The following is a 13,084-nucleotide window of genomic DNA, read 5'->3' on the forward strand; positions in this document are numbered from 1 at the left end:
ACTAGAGTCCACGGTCATGAATTTCTACAGGTACCTTCAGGTGGCCCTGAAAGCTTTCATGCTAGCACAGTTCCAACAGGAGTTAATGCAGGTTTGAGATTACTTCTGATAATTCTAAACACTTCATTTCAAAATGCAAATCCCCCAAGCAGAAACAGAACAGGTGCAATTTCCAAGACTGTTCAGAACAGTGTTTTTTAAACTACTAGTTTGCAAAGAAATAAGCTTATGGGAGAATATAAATCAACATATTCAACATATTACTTCTTTCATCAAGGAAGGATTCTGATTAAAATGAGGAGGGGAAGGTCCACTTAACTAAGCAGTAAGCTTAGGGACTTAAACTGACTTACATCCTGGCATAAGCTTCTTACCTGACTGAGAACAATTCACAGGCTGTCAGGCCAGGACCACACTATAGTACTGGTCTAAAAGAAGACCCCAATTATAAGACTCTAAACTAGTACTTCTTAAACTATCTGTGGTGAAGGATGAATTATTTCTAATTATTAAATATGATAAAAATCAATGACTCAAAAATATAAAAAGGTCTGGAGTCTTTATTTTTAGATTCAGACAAAATCACCATTACCATAAAACATTTCTGCTTATCTCAAGTTTAGTTTCCATATATATATTTAGTTACTGAGTCTGCAAACCACACTGAGTAGCAATGGTATAGTATCTTAAGGAAGGGTAACCTTAAAGTCAGGATGGAATAGTGGGTTTCAAAATCTTAGTCCTGTAAGCCAGATGTGGTGGCACACACCTATAATTCCAGCACTTGGGAGGCTGAGGCGGGAGGATCGCCAAGAGTTCGAGGCCAGCCTGAGCTTAAAAGTGAGTTCAAGGCTAATCTGAACTACACAGCAAGACACTGTCTCAAAAAAAAAAAAATCTTATTCCTGTAAAAAATTAACAATACAGCCGGGCATGGTGGCGCACACCTGTAATCTCAGCACCCGGGAGGCTGAGGCAGGAGGATTGCTGCAAGTTTGAGGCCAGCCTGGGCTACATAGTGAGTTCAGGGCCAGCCTGAACTACATACAAAGGGAGACCCTGACTCAACCCCCCCCCCCAAAAAAATTTAACAATACTGGCATAATTTACTAAATATTGGCATAATTTACTAATTAACTGATTGAGAAGGGAAAGAAGAAAAGGCTGAATATCAAGAATTCACAAACATAAAGGCCATTATCCCCCTATTTTCAGCAAGAAAGCACTGACTGCTGATATACCTGAGCCCAATCTCTTAGCTATATAGACAAACCAAACCCTGGACAAAAGGAGAAAATAGTACATGGAGGACCCCACTCCCCCTGCCACCAATCTGTCTCACTTAGGACACAAACAGCATTGATACTCTCACTTTCAATTATTTATTAATCACTCTGTACCAAGGTGTGCTGGCACTGGAGATGGACACTCATTTCCTGCCACAGAAGAATTTACAGCTTAGCAGGGGAGCCTTATATGCAAACCCGTAATTGCTACATATAAAAAATGCTAACACAAGTATGTATAAAGTGATCAATGTGCTGAGAGAAAAGAAACAAATGGTTGATTCAGCCTACGGAGTAGTGACATGTAGGACTTGGGTAGAACAGAGAAGAAAGAAATGAGATGACAAAAGAGATGATGTGGAAAGTCTTTAAGTGAGTAGAAGCTCATCAAAAGAAAGGACAAAAGGTATGTTAAAGTTTAGCTGAGTAGGTATGTGGCCATAGCTGAAGGCCTTGTTAGGGGAAATATACTATGGATTGAGAGGAAGCGTTCTTTAAAAAAATGGTAAAATAGTAAAACTGTTAGAATTCAGTGATAAATGAAATTAACTGGCATATTAAGGAAAGTATGTACCATAATTTCAGTTTCCAATTTATGCAGACTGTGGTAAGAGATACAAAATAATATAGGAGGAAGAGCAGGATTTTAAAGTGCTAAGAAAAGAAACAGGAGCTCAATTTAACATACTGAATCTAAGGAGAGTAGACAGACCTTTCCCATAACCCACATTTTGTGGGCCACTGAGCAGAACAAATTAATATCAAATAAAAGTGGCTGCAGTGGGGCCTGTAAATCCTACTAGTAGTAGGGAAGTTTGTCCTAATCAATCATCTGAAGACATGGCACTATGCTACTGAATAAGTGCACGGTGACCAAAGAGCTCCATAAGAACACAGAGTGTCTCTCAGAACCTAAATGCTGTTATATAAACATTCACGTAACATGACAATTTGTAATAGAATGCATGTACATCCTAGGCGATAAAACTCAACCAGGTTTTGATATCTCACCATTTAACTTCTGTGTAAGGAGTATTTTACTACTGGATAGGTAAAAGAAACAACTCTTAATGGGAGGACTCTCTGCATCCCAGAATTCCAGTTTTCAAGCTGCTTTTATTCTTTTTTGCCAAATCACCATTTGCAAAGATCTCTATATTGTACTCAAAGTATCTGAAACTCAGCTGAGGATAAATATATTAAGAAATAGATGGAAATTAAAATTATGAAGGTTATGATATAACGTTACAACAGAGACATTATACAAAAATAGCTAAAGGACAGAAACTTGGAGAAAAACAACATTTCAAGGGTACATACAAAACACAACTGAAAAAATCCTGTTAGAGGTAATAGGCAAGGAGAAGATGAAATCATTACACCATCACCTTAGTTTGTTACTTTCTTAGTTTTGTTATTTTGAAAAGGAGAAAATATTATACATGTATATATTGTAACATATTTTTATCAGTAGTTAACATATCTTTTTTCTAAGAAAACAAGACTAAGCAAAAACTATGATGGAAACAAAACAACAGCAAAAGCCACAGATACAGATATAACCATAATAACAGAATTGGGGCTAAGGAACAATTTTCAAAAACCCTATGTTTTTGCTAAATCACAGTTTCTAAATCATTTCTATTAAAATTAATATACTACTCCCTAAATAAATCTGTGTTTTAGCAACTTCTGTCTCCTGAGGCAATCCAAAAATTATGTTTTAATACCTGGAATATAGAGCTCATTTTAGCTTACAGATATGGTCATATAAAAAAGTTACATAACTCCTAGACTGATATACTCCTTAATAACATAACCCGTACCTTTATGTTGGCTAGAATCTGCATTGAAGTTCATTTGTCCTTCTGGATGATTCTGTCCATTATCATCTGAATGTCTTGCATGAGGATCATTATGAAGAATATTAGGCTGGGTGTCACCTTGTTCTCCCAACAAAATACTAAATAGCTGAGAACATAAAAAAAATCCTATTGCTGATCCACAGAGGAAGGTTAAAATATTCAGCCAAGATTTAGAGGCCATTTCCTGAAAGTGTATTTCTGTTAAAAAAAAAAAAAAAAAAAAAGCAGGATGTTATAAAATTATAAATCAATAAACATAATAAAAGTAAAAAAAGTGTGATAACTTTTAGCTCTCATGGAAAGTTATCTCTTCTATATAGAAGAACATTTCTAATTTCTCCTTATCTATCACTATTTCCTGCTGTAACAGCATATTATATTCAATAAAACAAGTGACTAATTAGCAAAATAATTACTGCTGGAATGGGGGAATGACAGTACTGTATTTGCTTACACACTTATTTTTCCCACCAGTATCCTTTGTGAACCTCAAGCCTCTTTGCCATAATCTTTTTTCCCCCTTGGCTGTCAACTATGAGTACTGAAGTCTACCCTCACTTTTACAGCAATCAACACCTATTTTCCAACCCAGAAGTTACTCAATTTTTTCTGTAAATGACTAGAAATAAAATGCTTCAGGCTTTGAGGACTATAATGTCATCCCTGTTGCATCATGTTCTAAAAAACTTAAAAATGTAAAAGGGATTTAGCTTGTGGAGGGATTGGCCTGCCACAAGTTTTGTAATTAAAGCTTTATTTACGTATATTCATGTCCATTCTTTAATGTATTTATTCTGGCTGCTTTTCACTCCAAATTAGAGTTGAGTTGTTCCAACAGAGGAAAGAGCCTTACCTGACTCTTTTCAGAAAAAGTGCTGGCCTCTGCTATAAAACCCTGGCGGTACCGGATGTAGCCTCCCCTGCTTACCATCCTTCACTGTTCTCTCACTGGACTGCAAGATGCTGAATGGCATCTATATTACCAGGATTAATACCTGTAGTGGGGTGTCTGGAACATAGTGGCTGTTCAAAAGATACCTGTTGAACTGCCCCACAGCCAAACACACAGGCCCTTTTTAGGGGTTTGCTAGTAATTACTATACATTGCAGTTATAAATTCTCTGAGAATAGTCCTTAGAGCACAGCTTCCAACTTCTCAAGATAATTAAAAAAATAAATTTCTTGGCATCTATCATATGCCAGATGCTGTCCATCACACATAATTTCATTTTTCATTCTGACTATGCTCATTTTGCAGATGAGGAAACAAATTTTTGAAAGGTAAGCACAAGGAAGGAAGAGAGAATTCGCACCCAGATCTATTTGCTTAAGAAAAAACCAGTGCTTTCTGTTACACTTCTCAAACCTGTCATCCAATAAGAAGTCAATGGACACATGTAATAAAGTTAGAAGTCTGAGAGATGAAACCAAATACACAAGTCAACAATCACCACTGCAACAACAAAAATAAAACAATTTCACATGACTGTATTTCCAGAATGGCTAAGATCTTTTAGACAAACCATCAAAATACAATAAAATTTAAAAAAACAACAACAAACTAAATGTTAAAAAAAGAAATTATGTTTGAAGACACCAGTAAGATAAGAAAATAGTGAGAATTAGTGGGTCCAAAGTTTGGAAAAAAGAAGAGAGGTGAACTGGGCACTTGTCACAGCTCTACTGTACTGATTCTGACAGAGAAAACAGTTGAGAGGCAATGAAACTAAGCAAAAGTCAGTCTTCCTAGAACAGATCCAAGAAAACACTCCTTCCTTTGTGTTACATAATTTGCTTTTAAAATTAAAAATATTTTGTGATGCTGTTTCATGTTGCTATACTCTTCTCAGAGTATTATCACTCAAGCATATGTACATGCTGGCTTTTCCTTGTTGATTTTACCTGATTCTCTCCCAATTTCAAGGACTTCTACCTTATGATTAAATATCTGTAAACTACTCTTCTTTTCTGATGACAGTATAAAAATCATCTCATGTAGGTGGAATACACCCCTCACCCCAAAGGCCTCTCAGAGTTCTGGCAAAAATCATCATGTCCCCCTCTACAGATTCTTCACCAGAGTGGTGAAGTAGACCAGGCTGGAAGAAGAGATTACTTAACCATGTTGTACATTAAGGAGGTTTCTATATTTATTTGAACTGGGGAGGGGGTTACTTATGACAAGTGCTTTCCAAACCTGGTACTTTCTAAACCTGATGTCTCAGCAGAATTACCTGAGAAGCATTTTAATAATGCAGACTTGTAGACTTGAGAATAGAGAATTCAGATGCAAAAAATTTGTCTGGAAAATAAAACTTGGTAGGGGCCGGGGATTTAGTTCAGTGGTTCTGTCGCCTGCCTTGCAAGCACAGGGTCCCAAGTTCGATTCCCGGTACAAAAAAAAAAAAAAAAAAGACTGCCCTAAAAACAAAACTTGGTGTTACGCACTGTAAAGAAAATACTCAATCCAAAGAAATGCATGAAGAAGGAAGAAATCTCCCCAAATCTTACCACCAAGAAATAACCATCATTAACATTTGGTGAATATCATTGCAGACCTATTGCTATGAATAAAGAACATAGAAGAAGTGGTAATTATAGCTAACATTTGAGCCTTGTACTAAGAACTTTACATGGATAAAATAGAGATTATTATTCCCATTTTACAACTCAGACACAGAAAATGGTAAAATTCCCAGTCACACTAGCAATGTGAATCAAGAATTTCTTAAACATTATTAGTTTTTACTAGTCATTTTCTTTCAAAGATTTAACAAACTGGATTTATAAGAAAAAAAAAGGAAATGAATCTAAAGGAGCTATTAAATGTCACTTAGCTATTCAGAATATGACCCCTCCCCCACATCCTCTAAATTATCCCTTTAAAGATTAGGAAAAAACTATGAAAAACAAAGCAGCTATAGGCCCTTTATTTAGCTACACATTTCAATTTTAGGTAGTAACTCTTTTGGTTTTTGTGAGAAATGTAGAGATCTGCATACACACATATCTCTCAATTTTTGTGAACTATTTTTACTTGCTAAAATTTATTATGAATTGTAACTTCATGACTGCTTAATCTTGGATTAAGCAAAACTGGATTCCATACTCTATGTAGCTCCTCTAAACTTTAGTTCTTCATTGATGCCATATATTTTTGGACTGGATATCAGCAAGTAGTTCTCATGTCAGCGCTGAGTAAAATCTTGCAAGCTGGAAAATGTCTGGTATTGCGTTAATATATGAAGCACAACCTGTCCAAATACAAACATTCTCCTTAGAACTTTGTACATGGTATTTCATGGTCTTCTTACACAGATGGCTGAGAAGTTTGAGAACTGATCCTTTACACTTGAAAATACAGGCATATCTTATTTCACTGTCCTTGGTTCTACTGTGCTTTAGAGATATTTTCACAAATTCAAAATATGTGACAATCCCTCATTGAGCAAGTCTATTTTCCAACAGCAAGTGTTCACTTTTCATCTCTGTGTCACAATTTGGTGATTCTTCCAATATTTCAAACTTCTGTTTTGTCTATAATCTTTGATGTCACTATTGTAATTGTTTTGGGGCACCATGAACCACACCTGTTTAAGACTTTGAACGTAATAACGGTTATGTGTGTTCTAACTACTCTGGCCTGTTCCTCATTTCTCTCCCTTTTAAGCCTCCTTACTCCCTTGAACACAAAAGTATTAATATTACATCAATTAATAATCCTATAATGGCCTCTAAGTGTTCAAGTGAAAAGAACAGCTACACATTTTTCATTTTAAGTCAAAGATAGAAATAATTACATTTTGGTGAGAAAGGCACATAAAAAGACAATAAAGGTCAAAAGTTAGGCCTCTGGGCCAGGGATTTAGCTCAGTGGTTCCACCACCTGCCTTGCAAGTGCAAGGTCCGTAGTTCGATCCCCAGTACCAAAAAGCTAGGCCTCTTGCACCAAAGAGCCAAGTAGTAAAAACAAAGGAAAACTTTTTAATGGAAATTAAAAGTACAACTCCAGTGTACACAAGAATAAGACGGTGAAACAGTCAATGTTGATGTGGCAAGTTTTAGTGGTCTGATGGAAGATCTAACATAATATATCCTTCACGCTTATTCTAATCCAGAGGTAAGAAAGCTGGAAAAGGCAAGCCCGAAGCTAGCAGAGGTAGGTCAGTGAGGTTTATGGAAAGAGAAGTGCAAGGCAAAGCAGAAAATGCTAATGTAGAAACTATAGCAAATTAAAGATCTAGCTGTGGTAATGGATGAAGATGGCTACACTAAACAACGGAATTTCAATGTAGAGGAAATGGACTTTCATAGCTAAAGAGAAGTCACTATCTTGCTTCAAAGGAATGACTCTCTTGTTAGAAGCTAAAACAGCTGGTGGTTTTAAGCTGAAGCTAGGGACAGAGATGTAGCTCAGTGGCACTGTACCTGCCTGGCAAGTGCAAGCAAGGTCCTGAGTTTGATCCCAGGTACCGGGGGAAAAAAAGAAAGCTGAAGTTAATGGTCATTTATCACTCCAAAAGGTCCTAAGGTCCTTAAGAATTATACTAAATCTACTCTGCCAATGCTTTCTAAATGGAACAACAAATCCAACAGACAGCACATCTACTTACAGCATGGTATGTTGCAAAAAGTGTGCTATTAAGACCTACTGCTCAGAAAGAAAAAAATCAAAATTTTACTGCTCACTTACAATGCATCCAGTTACCCAAGACCTCTGACAGGAATATTATTTGAAAGTTCTAAATCATTTAAAATATATAGCATTAGGTTATATTATGAGAAAAGGTAAAAGAAGGTGCCCTTCCCTATTCTCATGCAATTTAGTCTTAAAAGTCAAGGAATTAATTAAGACTAAATAAAGGGGGACATATACCATGTTTATGAGTCAAAAGTACATGGTAGAAATGTCAATTCCTCACAAATTGATATTTAGGCTTTAATGCAATTTTTATCAAAGTTTCAACAAGTAGACAATATTATTTCACAATTCTTCAGGTGAAAGAACTAGAATAGTTAAAATTTTGAAAATATGAAAAAGGCAGGAAGACTGATTTTCTTGAGTTCAGGGTATCATATAGAGTAATGAAGACTATAGCGTACTGGTACAAAGATAGAGACAGGAATCAATGGAAAAGAACAGAGCATCTAGAAACAGACTTGTGTATAGATGCTCAAACTGATTTGTGACAAAGATACAGAAACAAATGAAAGATATCCTTACAATAAATGGTGCTGAACGTTCTTCGGCAAAAGGATGGCATGTTCAAGCCAAGACTGAGGGTCTTGGTGAGACCCTGTGCCAAAATTTTAAAAAAGAGCTGAAGACATAGCTCAGCACAAAGGCTCCAAGTTCAATTAACAGTGCCAAAAAATGAAACAAGCAAAAAGGCCCACATTCCTCAATGTAAGTCTCACATCTTCATAAAAATTAACTCAAAATGGACCAGTCTTAAATGCTAAAATATGCAAGGTCAAAACCCTTAGAAAAAGACTTTGTGTTTTAGAACTAGGAAAGACTTCATAAACGTAACACCAAAAAGCATAATTCATAAAAGAAAAAAACTGAAACTTGACTTTATCAAAATTAAAAACTCTCTCTGTGAAAGACTGAGGATGAGCAGACAAATGACAGACTGGAACATCTGCAAACCACACATCTGGGGAAAAAACCCAACTAGCTTCTAGAATATATAAATAATTCTCAAAGATAAAATTCAATTAGAAAAAGTGCAGAAGATACTTCACCAAACACACATTTCACCAAAGATGTAAAGTCAGACTTTGGATTTAGGCTTTCTTAGTTTATTAGCTATAGATTATATTAGATATCCACCAGAATCATTCCACATCTAACTCCATTATTTTCTCAAGAATTTCTTTTTCTTGGACCGGGGATTTAGCTCAGTGGTTTTGCCACCTGCTGCGCAATCTCAAGGACCCGAGTTCGATCACCGGTACCAAACAAAAAAAAGAATTTCTTTTTCTTGTACTTTTCCTCCTCTTTCCTCAGAGCTGCTTTATGAACATTCTTTAAATTATCCAAGCAATTTCTTACAAAATAGCTTGCTACTCTGCCTGCACTAATCTAAATTTCTGGCAAGGAACTGGCATAGACCTTCTCCCACTTGGGATTTTTGCCTTTCAAAATTGTTAAGATCTTACAGTACACTTCAACTTGCTTGAAATTTGTGTTTTATGAGCTGCATCTCATATCACCCCAATTACACTTTTTGTTGCTTAATCTGTTCTCTTTCTCTCAAGGGTCAACAGAAGTATTCCCTGGAAAAACTTGTAGGGAAATAAGACAGGGACAGGAACAAAGCAAAGAAAGCAAGGAAGTATCCATGGAGAGCAATTTTAGCCCAATCCTTCAATACAGCTCTGAAGAAAATGCAGGTCACATCTATTTACTCATGCCATCAGTCACTGGTTAAGATCTGTCCTTACGAAGCAAATTTCCAAGGCATTTCCACAGTGTGTACGCTGCCAAAGTGGACTCTGGCATTATAAGGGGGGCCGTCCCACAAAGAAGTACAGAAGCTGGAAATGAACTACAGAAGTTGGGAATGAACACACATCAGAAGTCTAACATCAAGAAGGAAACAACAGGCCAATACACAAAGCACTGGTATCATCAGCAACAGTGGTTTTCAGATAGGGAAAGTTAAAAACTCTTCAGTTTGGATTCTCACTGTGGAACTCGCACAAGCTTGAGCAATAACTCACTCCAGGTGGATCATGCTACAGATGATTAGCCCCAAAGATGTGTACAGAGATTTCAATAAATTTTTTAGTATCTACTCTGCTATAAATAGCGAGTTAAGAATTCCAAGGCATTTTAAGGAATACCAACATAGTTAAAGCAACTTGGAAGAGCTTATGTAGTGATTTAAAAAAAACCTACCATTAATATCCTGAAAGATAGTGCTCACTTTGGCAGCACATACACTAATACCTTGAAAGATAAAAAGATGCCATACCCTCATATTCATGAAGACACTAATTTTTTAGAAAATTAAAGAAAAACCCCTACAAATTATAAACACCTCAACAGAAGAACTGTAGTTTAGAAAAAGTTAAGGAAATCTGCTGAAAATGAGCAAAGCAAAGACAAGGTGATGAAAAATAAAGTGTTCATGATAACCAAAAATCAGTTTTATATGTTCAGATAAATCCAAAGGGAGGAAATAACAAATTATTTCAAAGATGTTTCCACACTGAGGCGATCCAGATGCCCAGCATAGTAAGTAAAAACAGCCCCATAAAGTTACATTATCATAAAATTTTGGACTACTTATGTCAAAGAAACCATTCTGCTAGATTTTAGAAACTGGAACAAAAGGTCATGGACAAGAGTTAAGAATAAAATGCTTCTGGACTTTTATACTTCAAAACTGTAAAGTTAAAAATCAAAATTCTAAGGAAAATAATTTCCAATGTTAAATTCTGTACCCAGCCAAACTGTCCAACAAATGTGAGGGAAGAATACAGAAATTTTAAACATAATAGATTTTGGTTATATTAGTTTTTGATGTTAATACTTCTACTTTAAAACATAAGACACAGCTATAGAGATGCTGACCAAGTTGTTGGAGATACAGGTTTAGAGATGGGGAAAAGTTACAGCATTAGTCATCTGTATATTTGAACTGCAAAACTAAAAAGTCAAACCGAACCTATAATCTACCAAATAAAAATATGTAACTAATTATTCATTGAAAAGGATATTCTTCTAAGTGTTTTAAATTTATGTCATCTTTCCACAATCACACATAAGCTAAAACAGGTGTATAAATTCCCAGTAATTTATAGCTTGCTGAAGTGGCTTGCTACTATAAAAACCTCAAGACAAATTAAAATTCTTTTTTAGAGTACTCCTTTCTTTGTGTTCAAATGTAGGTGCCTCCACTTTTAGATTACTCTTAATAACCCACTAAGCAGAATATTACACAACTGCTAAAAAATCTCCTAAAGATTATATTTCAATATAAAAACATGGTTAGAATGTAAGCAAATAAAGAAAAAGAAGATGCAAAATTGTACACACAGTTGTTTTTCCAACCATGTATTTAAGAAAAAGCTATCCCAAAAAAACAACTAGGAAAAAGAAATGTAAAAATTTCTAATTTCAGCGGTAGGATTATTTTCCCTATTTTTCTAAATTTGAGTGTAGTGAGTATACACAGTTTGAAGAACTCAAAAATTAATTTTGATTTTAAACTCTCAATTTTGAGGATCTCAAATAGCTCCTGTTAATGTGAATTACATCTACTGATTAGATTTGTATTAGAAATTAAAACAGAAAATACTCTGAGGCTTTATTTTTTGAAGCAGGTTTATATTTACAACAAAATTAAGAAGGTAGAGATACACCCTTTCTTTCCACAAATGTATAGCCTCCTTTATTATCAGCATCCCTCATCAGAGGATACATCTGTTAATAACTGATGAACCTACATTATTACCATAGCTTACATTAGGGCTCACTCTTGGTGGTGTACGTTCTGAGTTTATATGGCATATTGACACTAGATTGCAATAGCAGTATTTTCACTGCCCTAAAAAGCCTGTGTTTAAACTACAGCTGCTCCTCAACTTACGATAGGGTTATAGTCAGATGAACTCCTTGTTTGGTTTTTTGAGGCAAGGCCTCAGTATGTAGTTCAGGCTTACCTTGAAGTCACTGTATAGCCCAGGCTGGCTTCAAATTCACAGTGCTCCTCCTGCCTCAGCCTCCTGAGTGCTGAGATTACAGCATGTGCCACCACCACGTCTGGTTCAGATGAACCCCCTGTAAGGTGAAAATACTGACCCTGAAAATTCATTTAACATACCTAACCTACCAAATAACAGAGCTTAGCAAAACAACACACTATACACCGTTGGCTGTTTACCCTGGAGAGCTGCTACGGTCTAACCTTGAAAGTATCCTGCCGACTTATCACTAGCCCGTGATATAGTTCAGATCTAAAATATCCCCAAAAGTCTTGTGTTCAGAGGTGAGACTTTTGGAAGGTGACTAGATCACGGAGATGCTCCACTGGTCTGTGTTTGGTCCACTGATGAGTTCATAGCTGTGCTGTTCAGATTTGGGGCCTGGTCAAAAAAGGAAAGTTCCTGGGGCTCTGACCTGGAAGGGTGTATTCTTGTCCCCCAGCTCCACCCCTCCCTTTCTGCTTCCTGGCTGCCATGGAGTAAGTAGTTGTTCTCTTCTAGGCTCTTCTGTCATGACATTTCTACCTTGGAGCCAGACAACCATGGACTAAAACTTCCAAAACCATGAGCCAAAATAAACCTTTCTGCATTTAAGTTCTAAGTGCTGGGTATTGTGTCTCGGCAACAAGGAAGCTGACTCATAAACCCAAGAAAAGGTCAAAATTCAAAATTTTAATAATTTGTATTGGGTGCATACTGCTTTCCCACGATGGTAAAGAAAAAAATCAAACAGAATAATTCTAAGTTGGGGACCATCTCTATTCATAATAGACGAGAAACCCACTATCTGTTAATACAAATAACATTTTATGAAAAATATATTTGAGGGAGAGGGAAAGGGTATAATTCATAATAACTAAATCTTGGAAACAGCCTATGAGTCCATCAACAGATGAATGAATAAAGAAAATGTGATATTTATATACAATGGAGTACTACTCTGCAATAAAGAATAATTTTGAGTCATCTGTAGGAATATGGATGCACTTTGAGACCAAAGTGTTAAGTAAAATAAATGAGACACACATGTTTAAATACTGCATGGTTTCTCTTATACGACATAACCTCCAGAGCAAAATAAAAGATACAAGATAGGAAACAGGAAGATAGATCTTTTGCAAATGGGAAGGGGACCAAGAGATGAATGAAGCGAGGGGAGGGGGAAGTAGGTGAGGGAAAGGAGAAGTAAACAAAATTAAGAGGTAAAAAGAATTC

The 13,084-nt window shown here is 36.0% G+C and overlaps 1 protein-coding gene across 11 annotated transcripts in view; it reads right to left on the reverse strand.

The window, feature by feature from the left end:
• Positions 1 to 13,084, reverse strand: part of C1galt1 (core 1 synthase, glycoprotein-N-acetylgalactosamine 3-beta-galactosyltransferase 1) — a 109,883-nt gene that overhangs the window by 78,378 nt on the left and 18,421 nt on the right. For 7 of the 11 annotated variants that reach the window (XR_015448751.1, XR_015448750.1, XR_015448749.1 and 4 more), the window contains exon 2: positions 3,113 to 3,349. Coding sequence is in view for 6 of the 11 variants with exons in the window: in XM_087204689.1 (XP_087060815.1) it covers positions 3,113 to 3,349 (237 nt within the window). In the remaining 5 variants the exon portion in view is untranslated. Of the gene's footprint in view, positions 1 to 3,112; positions 3,350 to 11,827; positions 11,946 to 13,084 lie in introns of all 11 variants that reach the window. The other 4 variants (XM_021242840.2, XM_087204686.1, XM_021242842.2 and 1 more) reach the window with 1 other exon arrangement.

This window comes from Heterocephalus glaber, unplaced genomic scaffold (assembly GCF_053883595.1).
Source record: "Heterocephalus glaber isolate CG9 unplaced genomic scaffold, H.glaber_assembly_v1.0 deba00000546, whole genome shotgun sequence".
Classification (NCBI taxonomy): domain Eukaryota; kingdom Metazoa; phylum Chordata; class Mammalia; order Rodentia; family Bathyergidae; genus Heterocephalus; species Heterocephalus glaber.